This window comes from Papio anubis, chromosome 5 (assembly GCF_008728515.1).
Source record: "Papio anubis isolate 15944 chromosome 5, Panubis1.0, whole genome shotgun sequence".
NCBI classification, from domain to species: domain Eukaryota; kingdom Metazoa; phylum Chordata; class Mammalia; order Primates; family Cercopithecidae; genus Papio; species Papio anubis.
In genome coordinates, this window is record NC_044980.1 from 4,347,712 (window position 1) to 4,369,726 (window position 22,015).

The 22,015-nt window shown below is 43.4% G+C and overlaps 1 protein-coding gene across 1 annotated transcript in view; it reads left to right on the forward strand.

Annotated features, from left to right (window-relative positions):
• Positions 1 to 22,015, forward strand: part of ADAMTS16 (ADAM metallopeptidase with thrombospondin type 1 motif 16) — a 179,936-nt gene that overhangs the window by 106,328 nt on the left and 51,593 nt on the right. Inside the window, exon 18 of the mRNA XM_031666079.1 lies at positions 17,202 to 17,328. Coding sequence (XP_031521939.1) covers positions 17,202 to 17,328 — 127 coding nt within the window. The remainder of the gene's footprint in view (positions 1 to 17,201; positions 17,329 to 22,015) is intronic.

A 22,015-nucleotide genomic window follows, 5' to 3' on the forward strand; every position in this document is an offset into this window, starting at 1 on the left:
AGCTGGAAAATTTCCCCCACCTCTTGCTTCAGTCCAGAAACACTACTTCACATCAAAAGAGGACGGATAATTCTTTTTGATTTAAAGAGATCTCATTTCCTTATCTCTTACAATGGGTCCATCTCTCTGTAGGAAATAAGGTTTTCACACAGCCAAGTAATGCCTTTTATCTCCCTTTTGACAGCTTCTTCTGTTTCTTTTTTCTCTCCTCTCACTTTTATGACATAATGGCATTTTTTCATTTCAATGTTGCTGGTTCGTTGTGCCCTAACTGGACACTCAGTGGGTATCTGGAGCATCGGTAATGGGGTATAAAACTCAAATAAGGAAACAGCATGCCAACAACATTGCTCAGAACCAGTTTATCCTATTGTGTCTGTCTCTGAGAGGGAGACTTTTTGATGTGGTAATGACTTCACTAGACTTTTGTTTACCTTGTCAAAACATCAGCTTTTTCTCAAAATTATATATGCTGTCCTCTTTTAAAGTCAGTATCTACAATTCACTAGGCTCAATGTATTCCAAATCACTAATCTCCAACCTCTGATTTATTTCCAAATAAAAATACTTATTAAAATTTTACCTATGTCTTAAATTGTCCAACTTGTATGCTGTAATGTCTGGGGATGATGCATTTTTATTCAAACGGAAATATTCATCCAATTCACAACAAAAATTTCTCAGACAAATCTTAAAACTGGCTTGAAAACCATCCTCTCTTACATTTTTTTCAATAATATTCTCTTCACCATCCACAGATATTTCTAGGACTTAAGCTTTAATTCATTTAGGGATTAAATTAGAAAAAAAATGATTGAAATCACTTGCAAACTTGCCTTACTTTCTTGATATCAAACTATCTATTTATCCATTCATTCATTGATCATCAGTCAGCAAATGCTTACGTGTTTGGATCTGAACCCTAAACATCTTAAAGCCACCTGGGGAAATACAAGAGACCTTTGCTTGATTTCTTCTCTATCTGAATTGAACAATGAAATGCCAAAGTAGGTGTTGCTTTGCATGAAAACTATTTAGTGCCTCTTTAGTGTCATAGCTAGTTGAGGTGTCTTACATTTGTGCATCTTAATTGGGGAATCGAGTACTTCGATCCAGCAATTTTTTCTTAAATGTGTGAGCCACTATGCTGAGTTCGGACTGTATAAGGACAGATGGTATATACTTGGCTCTGTCCTCAAAATCACTTGCAGTCTGGAGCAAGGAGTTACCCATATGCCCATGTCTGACAATGCAAGATGGTAGACTCTGTTGCGTTCCAAGAACTGTGAGAATTCAGAGAGATCTCCAGGCCTGTGCACAGGAAGAGCCTCAGCTCAGCTGCAGTTGGGACGCCTGTCTTCCTCTGAGTTCCATTGCTGTGAGATGGCTTTAAAGAGCAGTAGTGGGTTTTGGTTCCTATTGCCCATCTGATTGGCTAACATTTCTAGATCTTTTTCACAGGAACTGCTTCAGATGAGATCTTCCCCATCCTCACTTTGTGTGCTGGAATGTTCTGAATCCTAGAGTGGGTGTGTCTCTTTCTTTTTTAAACTTTGGCTCAAGGGTTGGGTCCCAGAGTTCAACTTGAAATGATTCTGGTTTCTTCTTCCCTGCCTTGGGTCACCTTTGAGCTGATCTACTAAAAATGTTTCCTGTTCTTTATTCTTTATCTAAGTCCCTATAAATTACAAAATGTATTACCTCCCCACCAACCCCTTTCTTCCCAAAAAAGCAGAGAAAAAAACAAAGGTTTGTCTTCCAGAGCGTGGGGTGTATCCTTCAGGGGCCTGGGCTGTGTGAAGTCACCCAGGCCCATTTCTTCAAGTGTATTCAGAGCTCCAGGGTCAAACAGAGAAGCCCACATCTTCCCAAAAAGCAGGAATTCTTTCCCTTTGCCAGAGTCTGTGCAGTTGCAGCAAGCCTCCACTCATCAGGGCTACCAGGGTTCTTCCCACGTTCCCACTATGTGGCCATGGCCTGTTCTTCTCCACCTTCTCTGTGCAGGTCCTTTTGCCCACAGGTCTTAAAGTCTGCAAACTTGGAGCCTTAAAAATGGGTAATTACTACCTATATCCAGATGGGCTGCATGTCCCTTGGCCATTGACAGGTCAAGGCTGTCAGGGAAATCAGCTAGTGAAGCCAGTTCCCTATGAAGCAGGGAATCTGCCTCTGGTAAGACATGTGAAGGTGCCTCAGCCTCCAAGCTCTAGTAAATGTTGAGATAACATGTGTCCACAGCGATCATGCCGGGCCAACCTGGCACTTAAATACACTGGGAACCATTCAGAATTTGGACTGCATCCAGGAATACACCAGTTCTCTTGAGCTGTCTTCCCTCTTCCAAGTTCAAGGTTCTGTAATGCTCATGCATGAGGCATCAGTAATATATCTAGCACATGTGATAGAAACAATGCATGCTTCTTTTGAGAGCTCATGCATTCGTTTGTGGAACATCGTCTGGTTTTCCATGTAATTTTGCTTACAGAACTGGTTTGATTTTTTTTTTTTCTTTTTCTTTATAAAAGGAGGATAAAGCATTTGGCAACAGCTGGAATTCATTCTATAGTTCGAATTATGGAAAACTCAGCAATTCTTTGATGAAATCATGATCTTTCAGACTTAAGACTCTTCTTCTAGACGGTCTGGCAAACATGATGGTTTTTAAGTGGTTTCCAAAGACCTGGCCAGAGTTGGTTTCTGTAAAAAGATGAAAGCAGTGCCCAAGCACATTGCTCATCAAACTCACCACCCCATGGCCAGGGTTTGTCTTTCCACAGCTAATGGATTGTTCTCTCTGAGTTTCTTACATTACCTTTTGAAGCTTATGCCCTTCCTTTCTTTTATCTATTAATATAGATCATTTAGAAAATTGGCCTCTGTGATTCTGGCATTCAAATAGACTCTGTGATTTTTCTTTCTGACAAAGATAAGTGATTGTAAGTACTGCTGAGAAGTTGCTTCATGGACGTGCCATTAGTCAGAGAAATAATACCTGAGTCTCCATAAATGTCCAGAGAAGTAATACCTGAGCTAAACGGCCAAGGAGACTCCATTCCATCATGTGAGATGAATCTAAAACATAATCATCCAAAATCTGGTATAATAATAGACCTTGGAAAGCCTCAATACTGTTGGACATATGGCTGTCTGTACATATTTTTGCATTCTCAGAATATTCATACATATGAAATTAGTCAATGTAATAAACATTTGAATTCACTTTTGTGTCTATTACTGTTTATATGGCTTGGTATATTAGGGTTCTCCAGAGAAGCAACCAAAAGGACGTATCTGTCTATCTACTCATCTATCTATCTATGTAGAGAAAAAGAGATTGATTGGGAGAGATTGGCTTACGTAATTCACCGTATGCAAGCTACAGAAACAGGGTAACCAGAGAAGTGGTAACCAGGGTAAACCAGGGTAACCAGAGAAGGTAACCAGGGTGTCTCAGGTAACCCAGAGTATGGTAAATCCAGGGTAAACCAGGGTAACCAGAGAAGTGGTAACCAGGGTAAACCAGGGTAACCAGAGAGGTGGTAACCAGGGTAAACCAGGGTAACCAGAGAGGTGGTAACCAGGGTAAACCAGGGTAACCAGAGAGGTGGTAACCAGGGTAAACCAGGGTAACTGAGAGAGGGTAAACTTGCGGCAAACCAGGGCAACCCAGAGGTGGTAAACCAGGCAAACCACAGGAAAACTGAGAGGTGTGGTAAATCCAGGTGGTGGAACTTAGGGAACAGGGAGGAACAGGGAATGGAATGGAATGAGGAAACAGGGAACTTAGGTGGAATGGAACCAGGGTAACCAGAGACTTCTAGTCTGAGTCTGAGGTGATGGCTGGAAAAGAATGCTGTAAGTCCTGGAGCCTGAAGGCCGAGGATTTGCTGATGTCCCATACAAGAACTGAATACTTTAGGTCTAAGTAGACTAATCCAAGATCTTGAGCAAGCAAATTACATGTGTATTGTCATCAAAAGTCTCTGATTAAGGACCCAAGAAAAATCCTTTGAAAACAGAGTGTGCAAGAACTGGAGTGTAGTTTCTTTTGCTTAGGTTTAGCTCTTGTAGTTTTTCCTACATGGGAGGTGGATATGTAGGAAATAGATGTCTTATTACTGGAGAATGGAAACATGGATTGGCACAGTGTTCTGAATATGAGAGGAGAAAGTGCCCTTGACTCCCTGCATGAGACCCGGGAAGGGGGTGACTTATTTACTCAGTCACTGTGCTCAATCCCTTATGAGAAGGAGCACACAAGCAGATGGATGTAGGAACCAGAGTGAATGAACGTTGGAACTGGCTGGTGGCTCCTGTGTGGTGGAAGCAGGCTTTGCGCGGGCCCTGTAGTAGCATCCAAGTGTGTTACAATACTCTCGTAGCTCTGCCATCCAGGAAGGGGTGTCTGAGACCCCTGGAGCCCCAGAGGGCCTGTGTTACAATCAGTGCTCTTTTCGCATTTGTAGACTGCTAAGTATTAACCAGCTCAGTGAAGGGTCAGGTGACAGCCTTTTACACCCTGCCCTCTTGGTGCCTGAGTTCTTGTCCAGTGTCCAGGAATAATCAGGTCACAGGAATAAATCGAAGGGTGGTGAACGTGGAGGACTTTACTGAGTGGTGGAAGTGACTCTCAGCAGGAAAGGGAGCTGCAAAGGGGATGAAGTGGGAAGATAATCTTCCCCTGGAATCTGGCTGTCCCCAGCCAAACTCCTCTCCAACCATCCCTGACTGAACTCCTCTCCAACCAGAGTCTCCAATGTCCTGCTACTTTTCTCCTCTCGATGTTCAGATGCTTCTCGCTTCTGTGTATGTGTGTGTCCACTGAGTCTGAGGTTTGGGGTTCTTATGGGCACAAGACAGGGGGCAAGGTGAAGCCAAAAGGCAACATTCTTGCAAGAAAACAGGGAGAGTTCTCACTTTGGGCTGTGGGTCCAGGTTTGAGGGTGGAACCCTCACCAGGGACCCTGCCCTCTTCTACCCAGTATTTCCCTGCCTCCTGTTCATTTCAAACTGACAACAGAAAAGCAAGAGTTTGCGAGAGGATTTAGGGAGAAATCCTATAGGGGAGCTGGTCTGATAGGAGCCATGCAGAAAATAAGGGACAAAATCAAAGATATGGAAGAAGAAATCTGAATGTCCCTGACCAGCCTACGACTTCAGGTTCTCCAGTCAAGCAAAGACCTTCTGATCTCATGTGTTTCCCAATAGCGCTGGATTAACTATGAAAAATGGTTTCTTAAAGCGTAACTCAAACCTACTCTTTAGTAACCCAACCATGTGACACCTGTGTGATCCCTGACAGGGTCCAGGATCCTGGAGCAGGACCCTGGTGTGATGGATGGTGTGGTGGAGAGGGTGGTGTTTGGGACTAACTTCTATTCTGCCTTCTGCTGAGAAAGGTACTTCAACTGGTTCATCACCCTGTCTGCCTCTTCTGTGTGTGTGTGTGCGTGCATGCGTGCGTGTGTGCACATGTTCACTCCTGGACAGGCAGAGATGTGTGTTTTAAAGGGGCCTCTAAGGCCTCTCCAGTTCTGTGGTCTGGTCAGTCAGCAATATATAAGATGAATCAAAGTAAAACCAAATGTCAGCTACCCGGTAGCCCCTGGCTCCTTCCTCCCTCCATTCACCCCTTTAGGCCTTTGGATGCAGAACCCTCTGGGCAGTCAGGGGAAGAAGAGGCCAGAGTAGTGGTGGACAGAGAGAGTGCAGACAGATAGGAAAGTTCAGAGCAGTCGGGGCCTCCTCCCCAGTGTCCTTGAGCCAAGCCTGCCCAAGGTGTCAGCAAGACAGGATATCCACCTTCATGAAGGCTGAAATTTGCAAGTTTTGGGCATGTTTTTCATTAAAGTCATAAATAAATGTAAAGTAAAGAACACAAATCATTCCTGAGACACCCCTCCTTGAAAGACATCACTGTAAGCATCTTAGTGCACCCAACCCGTCTCTCCCTCCATGCACAGCTCTGCAAATGCATACCTTCCCTTCAGGAGGGGCCTAGTGATCGGCTTTTTCTATGTCACTATGTCATCTGTATCCTTCATTTGCAGAGAGTTTCTCCTTAGATATGAGCATGAACAACCCACTTCTAATGTGGCAGCTCACATTCTTGAGCAATTATTAATATATCCAAGTGTTATTCCTACTTTCAACAGACTATAAACAAATAATGCTTCCATACTCTAAAGAAAGTTCCTTAGAAATTACAAACATTGGCTTCACTTTTATGGAGAGTGTTTCAAATGGGGTGGTTTCTAAAAGGCTAAAACCTTTTCTCTTGGGGAAGTCCTGACTACAAATAAGTCCTGACTGACACACTACACAGAAATTTTTAATTCTATGGCACAGAGACTGAAAAGAGATTGAGTTCTGAAGATTCTGATTTCACTTTCATGAACCTGGGTGCCTGCCAGGGTAAGATCACTGTATAAGAAATCTTGTGGAAGAGTGACTGAGATGCTCTCTGAATCATAGGACCCCAGGCCAGCAGCATCAGCATCACTTGGGAACTCCTAAGAAATGCAGATTCTTGGGCCTCTAGCCCAGACCTGCTGAATCAAAAGCCCTGGGCATGAGGCCAAGTAGTCGGTGCTTTTAATACTATGTCTCAGTGTCTAGGATGCACAGGAAAGTCGCTTTCCATTGTGTTTTCACCAGGGGACTTCTTTCCAAACACATTGTATGCAAAGGACACTCACCAGTTCCTGGCTTGTACTCCAGGGAGCCCCCAGAGAGATTGCTGGAATCTCTGGCATTCAGAAGTCACAAGGAGAAAATGATTTCTCTGGAGGAAAAGCTGCATTTTAAGGAAGAACAATAACTCCACTGAATGCAGCAGTTAATTTTAAAGTGGCAATCAGAAGATTGTCACTCAGGCATTGGGATAGGGAAAGGCCAGCCTTTATGACCTTTGAAAGGTGAGTGGAGATGCCTTAGTGCATGGGGGAGAAAACCGAAGACAAAGGCTTCCCTGGAGAACTCCCAGGAAGCAAGCCTGAGGATCATTAGCAGACTGCCCCCCCCCGCAATATGACTTTAATCATGGTAATTTTGTAAAAAGAGGAAAACAATTTCTGTTAACAGAATCCCGAACCCTACTGATCTTTAAGGATTAAAGTCAACACTTTACCCTCAGAAGCAAATTGAAAGCCAAACCTATGATGGAATATGCTGCAATAGGTTCCATATGTTTTTGTCTCCATCAGCCTAGGTCTCTGCGTGTACACCAGGCAGTTTCCGTTCCCCTATGCAGGGAAGGCCGTGCCGCATGTAAGCATCAGTTTGCTCCCACCACCTTCTCTCAAGGGTCTCCTGTTACTCATCTTGTCATGTCTTTTTGCCCCAGAGGGGATGCTTCTCCTCTCTAAATGAAATTCTCCACTGGTGCTCTTCATCCCATTATCCACATTTCTTATCGTCAAATATACCCTTTTTTTCATTCAATGTCATTCTTCCCTCTCCTTCCCAACCATTCCTTTTTCTTAAATGTGCTCAGGCCTCCATAATCGTAAACTCTTCTTTCTCCTACTCCTCTTCTTCCTTCTTTGCTTTTCAATGTGAAGCTTGTGAATGCAAAATATCTGAGACAGGTCTTGGTTAATTTAGAAAGTTTGTTTTGCCAAGATTAAGGACACTGCTATGACACAGCTTCAGAAAGTCCTGAGACATGTGTCCAAGGTAGTTGGTAGTGCAGTTTACTTTTGTACATTTTTAGGGAGACATGAGACATCAATCAGTATGTGTAATGTACATTAGTACAGTCCTGTAAGGCGGGACAACTCAAAGTGGGGGCTTCCAGATTACAAGTAGATAAAAGACAACAGGCTGCATTCTTTAGAGTCCTTGATCAGCCTTCCACTGAATACACTATTAAGTCTGGCTCAGCAGTTCTGCATTTTTACATAAACAATAGGGGTGAGGAAGCAATCAGATATGCGTTTGTCTGAGGTGAGCCTCAGAGGGATGACTTTAATGGAAGGGGAGGCAGGTTTGCCCTAAGCAGTTCCCAGCTTGACTTTTCCCTTTAGCTTAGTAATTTTGAAGTCCCAAGATTTATTTTCCTCTCACAAGGTTTTCATCAGTGCAATCTGTACTTCCTGCTTGCGTTCTCACCAAGTGACCACCAACTCATCCCCAGTGCCTCAGTTTCATCTCTGCAATCCACATCATCTTCGAAGATCATCCAATCCAGACCCCACCTGGTCACCACATCCATAGGCTCTTCCTCAGCACTTCCTCGCTGGCCTCCCTGCAGCCTTCGACAGCTGGCCACTGCTCCCTTGAAACTTCTTTCCTCTGGATTTCCAAGACCTATTTATTTCCATGAATGCAGATGTCTAACAAGATCAGGGCCCTTCTTTCTTTGTATTCTCCCTTAGAGTGATGGCTTATCGAATGCTTTTCCCCACCATCACTACCCAGGAAGGGGCTTGTGTCTTTTTGCATGAATCTCTGCCTCTATCTCTGTTTTGTCAGTCCTACACCTACGGTGGCCTGAAGGGCACCTTTGCTTGGTTTGCCCCATTGTAGCGAATTCACACCTTCTTGGCAACAGGGGTCAGTTTCCCAGTTACCTCAGATACTTCTCTGGACTTTTTACAGTCAGGTTTGATTTTTTTCAAGTTACCCAAGAATCTCTGATTATTCATCTCGCTTTCCCTGTTTCTAGTCCTTTCTTTTCCCCACTTCCAATAATCAGTTATCAGATCCATCTTAACACCTATTCTCTTGAACTTCCTAGATACATAATCATACCACGTAAGCTTTCCCCTTGTCATAACTTTCATACTCCTTATATTCTTTTTATTTTGTCAAATTGTGTCAGCCAGCATCTCCAAAATAATTTTAACTAATAATAGTTAATTTTTTTTATTTCTGACTTTAATGGTAATATTTCTAGTGTTTCCCATAATGCTAGCTTCTAGGTTTAAATGAACATGCAAGTACCTACATTTATATACGTAGGTACAGATATACACACATAAACACACAAATTCATACAAATATTCAGATACAGTGATGTGAGTAAATATCCATCTGTTGTCTGTTTCATTAATATTTTTATCAAAAATAGAGGGTAAATTTATGAAATGCTGAACTTTATTACATTTATGGAGTTTATGTTTGTCCTTTAATTCATTAAATGTTGAAATATATTAACATATTTTCTTGACATTGAACCATCCTTACATTCCTGCCGTGAATCATTATCTGGTGATTTAGTTCTTTCTAATATGCTATTTGATCTTGCCTTCTCTTAATTTATTTGGTATTTTTCACATTAATATTTCTAAATATTATTGAGCTGTAGTTTTCTTTTGTGTGCTAAAATATACTACATTCATTTCTATAAATGCTAGAAATCTTTCATATTTTTTATGCTCTGGAACAATTTAATAGCTTTGGTATTAACTATCTCCTAGCATTTGGTAAAATATATTTGAAGCAGCTGAATCAGTTGCTCTTTGAAGGAGTTAGATCTTTGGTAAGCTTTTATATTATTATGTGTGGTAATTGGACTACTTAGATTGTTTATCCCTTCTGGAGTTAGTTTTTCTAATTAAGAAAACCTTCTTTTTAAATGTATAATTTAAATTTAAATTTTATATATTTGGAAGTAGTATCCCATTAGATTATTTTCATTTCTTCTACATGTAAATATTTTCTTATTCTCATTTCTTATCTTGCATATTAGTGCTTACTGCTTATTTTCTTCATGAAGTCAATGAATCAGTGACAGTTTCACCAAGAAAATAGAAACCTTTCTAGGTATTTCAAGCAAGAAGTTAATTAATACAGAGGATTGGTTGTTTACAAAATAGAAAGATTAAAGGAGTAAAGGCCAGACATCTGTAGCTCTCAGAGTTACTCTGGATTTTGAAAAGCCAGAAAGTTGCAGAAACTTTTAGAGATCAATGGGGATGATTACAGATAATCCAGCACTGGAGCAAGTGATTCCCAGGGAAGGCTTGAAGATGGCCACAGACCTTTGCATCTGCCAAAGCCCATCCTTACATCCACTGCTTCCAAAGATGGGAGCATGTGGCTTCTCACTCTCTTTCACCTTCCAGATCTCATGCTAGTGCCTCTGATTGGTGGGATCTAACTGAAAGCTTCACAGATAAGAGAGTTAGAAAATGTACTCCTGATTTTTAGAACCTGTGATACAGAGGAGAGTGCGAAAGAAGAAGGTATGCAAAGTTGTATGTTATTATGTTCAACATATTGACTTCTGTTTCTAATATATTGACTTTTGTTTCTATATCAGATCCCTCTTTCTGCTTTCTTGGGCTATCCTTTATTTCTAACATCCTAATTAAAAATATTTGATTCACTTATTTTTATTCTTATTCATATATTGACATAAGTATTTAAGGCCATGAATTGTCCTCTGAATACTGCTTTAGCTACATTCCATGGATTATCTTTTGTAGCATTTTCATCATTATTTTCTTAAGTAAGTTTTTTTGGAACCTGCTACCTGCTCTTCCTTTTGCTCTATTTCTATTAATTGCTAAAACTTGCAAAGGAACACTTTACATTCCTCTTTTATTTCCTAATTATATACTTACCTTATGTGCTTGTCATCCATTGGTGTTCTCAACTGAAGATTCTACTCTCCCTCATAAGGAGCATTTGGAAACCCGTGACAGATTTTAGTTGTCATGATAATTGGGAGAGGGATGCTACTGACATTTAGTGGGCAGGATCCAGGGTTGCTAAAAGTCTTGCAATATGCACTGCTGTGCTACATAACAAGGAATGTTGTTGCTTAAAATGCTAGTAAAGTCTCATTAAGGAAAACAAAAGGTTTCTAAAGTCACAGCTAAAAAATAACTGGCTGAGGCAAAACTTGCACATACATTGGACAAACACAGTGTTTTTCATTGAGTTTTAAATTTTTTTACTACATTGTTACTAAATTATCACATGACTTACTAGATCCAGACTTCCCTGTTATCCAATTAACAGGTAAAAGTTCTGGGACTTGGACCTGGGACTTTGCCCACACTGAGGCAGTTCAAGAGTGAAGCCAAACAAATGTCTCCAATAAGAAAAAAATCTAAGGCCATGAATAAAGTCAACTTCTGTTTCTATTTCAAAGCAAAACAGATTCCTTATTTGCTTTGTTAAGAGACTGTACCTTGCATAGAATCATCAATGATCATAAAGGCATGATTCTTTATTCAGACTTGAACAAAAGGTTTGAATTTCACATGTTTTTAATTTCAAAACAGGAAACCAAACTGATGCCATTATTTATAGAATCACACCTCCTTAAAAGCCATAAGAGTTTGGTTAAGAATTAAAAAATGGACTTTAAACTTGAAAAGTAAGTGTACGTAGAGGAACAGATTAATTTTCACCTGTATTCATTAGACCTCTAACAGTTTTAGAAAAATAGTATCATTATTCGTATGTTCCTTATTTAAATTGGATCATCATAACTATTACACTTAAGGAAGTCTGTAAGATTTTCTGCAGAACATTTTAAAACAAACATTTGTTTCTTCTTCTAATTTAATAGTCTCTCAGCCCTAGTTAGCGAGTGGAAAGTGGGTTCATTAAACATCTTCAAATTGCATCTCAGCATTGATACATGAGTCAGTCATCGAAATTGTGCCCCAGTTTGCCCTTAAGTAATATATAAAGAAAAGAATATACCCCATTTTGATGATGTTTGGGGGAATAAGTATTAGTTAATCCACTAGTAACTTGTCCAAGCTTAGAAGTTAATGAATATAACAGAATTACCCAGTGGCTCAAAAACTACTTACTAAGTGAAGTGACAAACTAATCCATGCTTGCTACTGAAATTATAACAATGACTGACACATGCACTCTGCCCCGAGAAATCTGTTCCAACAGATGACACACAAATGTTAACAGAACCTTATAATTAGAGTCACCATGTAATGCATTACTGGAATGCAAACAGGGATGTAATGATGTAATGCAAACTGCAACGTAATGCAAACTACAACGTAATGCAAACAACTGGGATGCTTTGAAAGGAAAAGATGTTACTGCTACCCTTTTTCAGGGCAAATGTGCATAAAGCTGAGCTAACTGGACATGAACTGTTTTTATTCACAGCACTTCTGACACCAAATCAGTGGGGTTTTTCCACACTAACAACCAGTTCTCCAATTCTGTAGATGCTACTAGCTGGGTGTCCTACAATTCAGTTCAATTCTGATACTGACTACCTGGAATTAGCCTCAGACCCCAGAGGGGTAAGAGCTCAATTCCCCAAGACTGTCCTCCTCTCAGATGCCAGTTTCCAGTCTTGGGTCTCATGGGTACCCACAACTTGCCTACAAAGTCAGGGGTTCCCACAGGCTTTCCCCTTCAGGTTTGCTAATCTGCTAAACTTTCCCTTTCAGGTTTGCTAATCAGCTAAAATGGCTCATAAAACTCAAGAAGCCACTTGATTTACGATCATGGGTTTGCTACAAAGGTTACAAATGACGAAGAGTTACATAGGTCTTGAGGTCTCGAAGGGTCCCGAGCACAGGGGCTTTTGACCCCATGGAGTTGGGATGTGCTACTCCCCACCATGTGGATGTGTTTACCAACTACCAATCTCTCTGAACTCCATTATTAAAGAGGTTGAATGACATCAGAATGATTGATTAAATCGTCAGCCATCAGTGATTAGCCAGGTCTCAAGCCTCTTTGCCCTCTCTGGATGTTGGTGAGGTCAGGGAGTGAGGACTGAAAGTTCCGTATTCCAGAGATCCCAGGGGTCTTAGGAGCTGTGTGTGCTAATCCCACTGGGGTAAACTGAAATAGAAATCAATGATGGCTTCTAAGTTTGCCCAGAGCAGACTTATACTTCTCAAAGTGTAGTCCTTGGTCCAGCATCAGCAGTAGCAATTGAGCCTTTGTTAGAGATGCAAATTCTAAGACCCAACCACAGACCTGCTGCAGCTGAAATCTAGAAGCAGAGCCTGGCACTCCTTGTTTTAATGAATGAGCCCTTCCAGGGTGCTCTGATACCCACTCAAGCTTGCGAACCAGTGAGCCAAAGAATTTAAAGAAGCGAGTATTTGAGTCTGATTGAAAGGGATAAGAAGAAACCTGCCGGGGAAGCCCAGAGGCATGGCGGTAGAGCACAGCACCCCAGTGGAGAGAACAGCAGGTAGACGGCCCTGGGGAGTCAGAGGACCATAGAAGAGCTTGCAGGGCAGGGTCACAGCATCACAGGGCTAGAAGGGCAAGGCTGGGAAGTCCAGAGCTTAAACACAGAAAAAAAATGGGCTTTTAGTCTGAGAGTGGCAGGAATGTGTGCATGTGTATGTATATTTTTAAAAGGAAATGCCATTTTTAAAAGGACATTCATTTGCTGGAAAACAGAAGCTGATCCAGAACAGAGTGCTGCTTTCCCTCCTGAGGGCGGGAGCGGTTGTGAGGCCTTGACTATGAGGCATTTGGGGCACATCATTGCCCACCCCTCGGTACCTGTGTCTGTGTTGAGTGTGACGTGTTGGCTCACAGAGCTGGTCCACTACTATCTCAGGGACACTGACAGTGATATGTTTCTGGGACATCACCTCCTTTCCACTGTGCAGCGATTTGGGTCATCGTGCACAACCTCTGTGAATCCTGTACACACCTGCGCATGTCTCTGACCCGCTGAGTCCCACCTGAGCTGCAACCGAGCCTTGTCCAGCATCACGGATGGAGCGGGATCCTGTGACCACTCAGGCTTCTGCAGATTCCACTTCTACTCTCGTCTCCAACACAAGGACACATCTGTTGAATCGAGGTTCAGGCAGCTGAGCATCAGAATTCTAGAAATCCACCCTGTTTACTGTAAAAAGTATCTGAGACAGATCTCAGTCAAGTTAGAAGTTTATTTTGCCGAGGTTAAGGATAGGCCGGAAGAAAGGAAGACAGAATCCCAGAAACACAGTCTGTGGTTTGTGCCTTTCTCCAAAGATGATTTATTTTGAGAGCTTCAATATTTAAAGGGGAGAAGTGGACTGGAGGGGAAAGAGTAAGGTTATGGTCCCACTACTGAATCAACAGGTCGCAAGGGAAAAGGAGCAGGCAGGGAATCGTCAACTGAGTGTTCATCTCACTCAGTAAATCGGCACTGTACACCAGATAAGGTGAACATGCGGTAGCTACCAGTGGGGGTGTTTAACCTTGTATCTGCAACTTTCTTTTTAGGAACAAAAGGAAAGGCAGCTTTTTGCATGACTCAGTTTTCAGCTTGATTTTTCCTTTTGGCGTAGTAAATTGGAATCCTGAGTTTTTCTTTTCTTTTAGCATTACTCTCGCCCCACAGTGTTGTCCCCTTTCAAAGGCTGCCCTGAGCAGCTCCCTCCCCCCACCTCCACTACACCTGTCTGGGGGGATGTTGGACACTCAAAGGCCAATCCCAAATCCATCTTTGATTTTCCTAAATTGATCTTTTAGAACAGATGTTGAAACTGCAAACTTACCAGAGTACTAGAAATATTTACTTGTATTGTCTTTCTGTTGCCCCAAGGGATTTAGGTCCATCTTCAATGGATGCCTCCTTAGTCCTCTTGCTTTTAGTCTGTAGCAGTTTAAATCTTGTTCTTTCATAGAAATATTCTTCTTCAAGAGGCTCAATATGTTAAAATAATTTTCTTACATTTTTAGAGTATGTATCAAAGTCATTTTTAAATAACCTATTCCTGATCAAAGATCACTAAAATCAGAGAAATAATTGCAAAATTCACCTTAAGGGGGCATCATGCACTTACCTGGGTTAAATATATAATTCTGCCAAGTTAGCAGAGAGATGACTGGTTTTACAAAACTAGGAGGGTCCTATGTAACTTCTCTTTCTGCTTTATCAATGCTCAAAGGGCTAAACCCCAAAAAATGGGTGGTTTGGGGCTTAGAGCCATGAGCTCCTACAGTGGCTCCTGCTTTACAACTTAGGAGAGCTGCCCTCCTCTTTACACTTGAGAAAACTGATAATGTGTGGAGTGTGACTTTCTCTTCTGAATGGCCCCACTCCTTTTGACTAAGCAACGCCAAAATGTCAAACTTGTTTTCAATGTATATTTTAGAGACTTTCAATTCTCTTTAAGTCAGGAGGGGTTTGACTTCTGTGGAACTGGCATGAGAGATTTTCATGCCTGGTGTCTACAGTCTGCTCCTTTCCTCCTCGGAGACAATCTCTTTGTTGTATTTCCTTATAAGCAAACTCTGAGTTGTCTGAGTCCATCTGAGTTGTACACGGCTTGGGCTGCAGAGGAGTGAGAACAGGTGTTCTGCCCAATCTGCAGGATTCCTTCATCTGTATTTCCAAAGGCAGTGATAAAATCACTTTTAGTTCTGAATGTATTTTGTGTTTATTTTGTTTATTTATTTATTTGTTTTTATTTATTTATTTTTTTTGAGACGGAGTCTCGCTCTGTCGCCCAGGCTGGAATGCAGTGGCATGATCTCAGCTCACTGCAAGCTCCGCCTCCTGGGTTCAGGCCATTCTCCTGCCTCAGCCTCCCAAGTAGCTGGGACTACAGGCGCCCACCACCATGCCCGGCTAATTTTTTGTATTTTTTAGTAGAGATGGGGTTTCACCGTGTTAACCAGGATGGTCTCAATCTCCTGACCTTGTGATCCGCCCGCCTTGGCCTCCCAAATATTTTGTGTTAATTTTAAATCAACACTAGTTTGATTCTATTTATTTTTTCCCCTACTGCATTAACTCTTTTGAGGCAGAGTTTCCCTCTATCATCCAGGCTGGAGTGCAGTGAAGCGCCATTTCGGCTCACTGTAGCTTCTGCCTTCCAGGCTCACGTGATCCTCCCCTCAGCCTCCTGAGTACCTGGGACTACAGGCGCATGCCACCATGCCTGGCTAATCTTCGTACTTTTTGTAGAGATGGGGTTTCACCATATTGCCCAGGCTGGTCTCAAACTCCTGGACTCAAGCGATTCACGTGCCTAAGGCTGTCAAAGTGCTGGGATTGCAGGTGTGAGCCACCATGCCTGGTCCTGCATTCACTCTTTAATATCATTCCTCAAAGTGTCTTTTAGCTGTAATTTTTTTTTTTTTTTTTGTTGGAGTCTTGCTCTGCCGCCAGGCTGGAGTACAGTGAGTGGCACGATCTCGGCTCACTGAAACCTCCAACTCCCTGGTTCCAGCGATTCTCCTACCTCAAACCCCTGAGTAGCCGGGAATATAGGCACATGCCACCACGCCCAGCTAATTTTTGTATTTTTAGTAGAGATGGAGTTTCGCCATGTTGGTCAGGATGGCCTCGATCCCCTGACCCTGTGATCCACCCGGCTCAGCTTCCTAAAGTATCTCTTTTTTATTGTGGCAAAATATATGTAAAATTTGCTATTTTCACCATTTTTGAATGTACATTTTAGTACTATTAAGTACATTCACATTGATGTACAACCATCACCAGCATCATTTCCAGAATTTTTTCATCTTCTCAAATGGAAACTCTGTGACTATTAGACATTAGCTCCCAATTCTCCCTCCTCCGAGATCCTGGTAACCATCATTCTACTTTCTGTCTCAATGAATTGACTATTCCTGGTACCTCACTTAAGTTAAAGTCCCTTTGGGATAAATTTAATTAATTGAAATATTGAACAAATATAGGAATGTTCACAAAGTCTTAAATAGATAGAGGCTGAGAATCAAACAAACTTGCATTTCCATCGACTTCCTTCTATGCAACACCTAAGTCATGATTGTTAAAGTTAACCTTTCAGATTTAGCTCTCTGAATTCTCTGGTGACAAACTGCTTGTTGTTTTGTTGTCTGTGTTTCCTGCTGATTTATTACTGTTTCTTGTTGTCATCTCAAATGGAAAAGTGGAACAGGCATATTTAATATTGGTGTTTCTGCTGAAAATCCAATGGTGTTTTCAGCTATGGAAAGAGTAGAAAAGAAGCAGGTACATTTCAGCAAATGTATGATGACATCAATCGCAAAACGAATGTTGACTTTAAAGACGTTAAAATAAAAATATGGAGGGAAAATATATACATCTGAAAATGAATGAAACTCACTAATTACAACTTATGAAGACAGGTCAGAGAAGTGGATATTAATAGTTGGCCAGTTGGTCATTAACACAAAGATATACCAGTGTGGCTAAGATTTTTTGAAAGAGATTTTATTAGCTCACCATCTACCTTTTACTGTGGGGCATGCATGTGAGTCTTTATTCTACTTTTCATCCTTCTCTACAGGACAGATGACTGTGAGAGAGGGCTGCTACAGAGACCTGAAGTTTCAAGTAAATACATCTTTCTGCAATCCCAAGACTCGACCTGTCACGGGGCTGGTGCCTTGCAAAGTATCCGCCTGTCCTCCCAGGTAAGAAGCGTCGTGTTCATCAAAGCAGGTTTCCCAGGTTGCAGATGTGCTCAGCGAGTCTTATAGCTCCTGATGTAGACAGAGAAGTGCTGATGGCCATCATGTCACTCATAACAGTGGAGAAGCAAAGGGGACAAGAGCTTCCTGGACAAGGGACCTAGAGAGTATGTTTACTTGGGAAGTGGTCTGGAAATTCTCGTGACTGCAAGTGGACATTCTTAGAATGGCGTCCTATTTGTTATATTTTTGCTTTCATTGGTTGCAGGCTGGCAGGAGTGATAACACGCTATGGTGATAATGATGCATTCTCTCTTAGCCTGCTGTCCTGTCCGCTAGTGTGTGCTTTTCTTGCCGAATGAAACTTGCTGGAAGAACGCATCAAAAGGCCTGCCAGTGGGGAATGGACCCTGGATTCCTCAGTGCCTTGCAAACATACAATTGTGAGGGCTGGAGCCACAGAAAGTCAGGGTTCTTGTCACCCTACTCTACCCTCACTGCTACTGCCCCTAGGAGTTCCTAAACCCAAGCTTGGGTTCTCTAAGGCAGGACGTGGGGAAGGACCCCCTTGAGGCAGCCATGGTCCTACTGCACTGTCAGGAGCTATCACGTCTGGGCAAGGCCTTCATCCCGTTGTTCTTCACTTTCTTCATCTTTATGTGGGACACGTCACAGAAAGTTGTGAAAACTGATGCAAGATTTTTCTCAGGCTCTTTGCTGGACTCCCAGCAGGGGCGCCTTGTCTACTTGGCCTCCTGCACTCAACCCCTTGTGGGAGGGAGCATGTGAGAAAGTGAGTACAGGATCCAGCTCGTCGCTCTGAAGACACAGGAGCAAGCTCCGGGTAAAGCCCGCAGCCAGACCAGGCGTGTTGCCTGGAGAGGAACACAGTGGTACCCAGGCAAGGGTGCCCGTGACCCCAGATCCCCAGAGCGGGTGTTAATGTGCTAATTAGCTTTTTTAGTTCCATCATCCACAGCCCAATGGACAGAGGTGTGTTAGCCGCTCAGTCAGCCCTGACACTGTAGTGTGGGGCAGCTGCCCTCCACCAGCAGGGGCAAAGGGCCAGCCTTTCTGGTACCCATACTCAGTGGGCCCCAAGCTCTTGTCCAGCATCCAAGAAGAATGAGGTCATGCTTGACTACTGAAGGATGGTGAGGGCAGATAATTTTATCAAGCAATGAAAATAGCTCTCAGCAGGGAGGGGAGCTGGACAGGGTATGAAAATGGCAGGTCGTCTTCTCCCAAAGTCAGCAGGTCTCCTCCCCCAAGTTAGGCCATCTCCCCTCTACCAACTGAGCCTGGGGTCTTTAGAGGCACAGGATGGGGGCAGGCCAGGCCATATGTACTATTGGAAAGGGCAACATTCGATTGCTTAAAAGGCATTATTGAGAAAGAACCAATTGGAAGAGAGTAGGCAAACAGGAATGGAAGTTCTCCCTCTGGTCTGTGGGTTTTGGGCTGCTTTTGGCTTGAAGTTGGGGTTTCGTGGGGACTTGCCCCTGTCTGCCTAGGATTTCTCTGCCTCCTGCCTCTATTAAAATGCACCTGAGATCACATATTTACAGAATTAAATTCTAGCTCCAACTAGATCTTTCAAATAGCCCAAGGCACTCGAAGACTTAATACAAGATAATCTAATACATTTTGATGATAAAGATCCACAATAGCTGGCAAATTGATCCCAGGTTTGCTGAACTATGCCTCAAAAGCATGAAGCTGGGTACTCTCCCCGAGGCAATAAAGTACAGGAAGGTGGGAGGCACTGTCTCTTTTTGGAGGTGTTACCCCTGGTCTCTCTCTCAGTAAAGAGAAGGAGGTCACTTACCAACATTTGAAGAGCCAGGACCCTTCTTGCAATCACAGTAAGGAGGACACCTTCTTGGGAAGATCTTGTCCTCCCAGCACACCTGCCCCTGATGTGATCGGGGACCTGTCACCTTATAAAGCCACCAGCCCTGCCTCAGTCATGGTTCCTGAACCACCACTTCCCAAGACCTGCTATCGAGAGAGATGCAGTCAGAATTTACACAAGAAATTAAGTGCTTAAGATGCAGCACACTGAGGTGTGGGACACCCTCTCGGGGACTTTTCCCGGTATCAGCCAGGGCCTGTGGAATTGATGCACACCCATGATGATGCTCCACGGCCCTCAGCTGTCCCTGAGCCAACCCTGTGGGCCACTGCAGGAGAGCTGGCTGCTGACCTTTCCCACCCTGACAGGCCTTCAGCCTTGCTGAGCTCCATGACAAGAGCACAGCCCACTCACCAGGGGCTCCCTCTGTGTCTGGAATGACACACCAAATACAGACACGCCCACATCGTTTAGGAAATAAACCCCATGGCTGGCTGAGGTAGTATGTAGCATGGCACCGTTGTGGGCAAAAGTGATCTTCCTGTCCGAAGGAAATGGAGGCCCCTTGCTGAGTTGTGTCAGAGAAAAACGAAGCCAAATACTGGATAAAGTGGTCGGGAGAGATTTTAGTCAGTGATCCCTGCTGCAATAGGGAAAACACTGTGGCCTGAAGTGAACTCCTCTTCGATCAGCACAGACATTTTACAGGCATTTTACAGGGAGAATAGAAGAGCGGGGAGGGGCAGAACCAGGGCCCAGGAGAGTTGGGGAGGTGAAAACCTGCAAAAAGCATGAAGAAAGGTTGGTTCTTGTGAAATCTCTCAGTTTGCCAACTGGCGATCATAGAAGTGAGGCTCCCACCTTCCCACAGAGACTGGGAGACAGGGGTCCTATCTTCAGGTGTCAGCCAGAACAAACAGGAAATGCTTTGGGAAGCCTTGAGATTTCTCAGACAGGCCCTTTAAAAGGGGCTGGGGTTATCTTAGGGATGTAGCCTTGAGCTGTTAGAAACCATGTTGGTGTTTGTTCAGGACTTTATAAGCCCAGGTGAGGCCTTGTGGTGAAGCGGGCTCAGAGGAACCTGGCTAGAGTTTGGCCAAGGACAGAACATTGTCAACTGCTGCAGCAACTTGACCTCCCACCCCCTGCTCCCTAGACAGTGGAGTCTGCGTGCGTTCCAGTTGGTGTTGACATCACTGTGACCTTGATTGCAGGTCCTTGCCTTGCCATATGGAAATTGGGAGCATCGCTTCCTGTGCTGACTTCCTCTTTCCATACCGTGTTTAGTCCAGGTTTGTTAAGCGAGAAGCATCTGTGGTTCTTCAAGGTACCTAGTTACCAGTGCTGTGAAGTGGGGAAACCACTAAATTAGACTTAAAGAAGTGTGTGTGTGTCTGTGTGCGCGTGTGTGAGTTTCCCATGCAGGAGGAACGAGGGTTACTAGTTCCATGTGGAAGTAAATCCGTCAGGATGTTAAAGCTCAGGGTAATTGGAAATGTTGAGTGCTTGAATGCTATTTCTCAAGCTAGTCGTATTAACGGATCAAGCATAGCCTTGCAGTCTAGTCGGCCCTGGTCTACTCAGTGAAGCCCGTCTAGAAAGAATGCTAGAGAAAACTCACCCCAACACAGGAACAAGCTACCAGTGTCTGGGCTCCTAATTGTGTGCTTTGAAGTATCACATAATTCAGATACGAAGTGATAGTTGGGATACCCCTGAAGAGACCCCTTTGCATCTGCAAACTCCACAGGACCAGGCATAGAAAGCAGGAGAGCTGGCGGCCTCAGGGCAGCAGAGAGAAGCAAAAGCAGTGGCAGAGGGGAGCAACGGCGTCCTTTCCCTAGGACGGGCCTCCGTCCTACCACATGGGGAGAATGTTAGCAGCTGCTTCAGTTCTTTTTTGGAAAGAGCAGAAGAGTTCATTTAAATTATGGTTGCCCATTGTTGCAATCTGCTTGTTGGTTGTTTGTTTTCTCTCTTGCCGCCTCCCCCATAGTGCCCAGAGGGACGTTCTCCTTGACACTCACTGCAAGAGGAAACCTAGGATGTTAGGGATGGGCCCGGTGGGAAAGGACCTCTCCCCCTCCTGGGGCTACTCTTCCTGGTGTTACCCAGACTACTTCTTCAACCAAACCTCAGGTAGAACATGCTCAACAGGAGATTATGTGGCTGCTCGTTTACTGTCACTCTTAGTGGTCTGCTGTTTCTATATCGTCTCACCCTGCTTTAAATCTGTCCAAACATTGCTTTCCAAGCGAGACCATAATACAGTTATTGAATTTCGATAATGGAAATCTGAGCAGCTTCTTACATGGTCAGGTAAAATTGCCCTTACCCTCAACCATTATCCAAGACTGTCATCCTCACCTCTTGTATCCATTTAGATAAATCTTTGTTCCTGGTACAGAATTTTCACACTTACTATCTGGAAATATCTCTTTGGAATTGAAATGACAGGAGCTCCCTTTTCCTGCTTGCAGGGTGTACAATGAGGGTGTGGCTCGCATCTTTGATGGCCCACTGCCCAAACCTCTACGGGGTGCAGGCAGATGGGCAGGTTGTGGGGCTCTGACCCCACAGTAACGTCTAAGGGTGAATGTTTACAGCCCCTGAACTCCCAGTGGGCATGTGTTACAGTGTGCTTTTCTAGTTTTGCCTTCCCTAGGCAACTTGTGTTAATCAGCTCAATTAGACCCTTTGCCTTATCCCAAGGACAGAGGGCTTTCTGTATCCTGGGTTCTTGCCTTGGTGTACTGGAAAAATTGTATCACACATGGGCTTGGAGAATGAGTACAAGGTTTTATTGAGTGGAGGTAGCTCTCAATGAGGCAAATG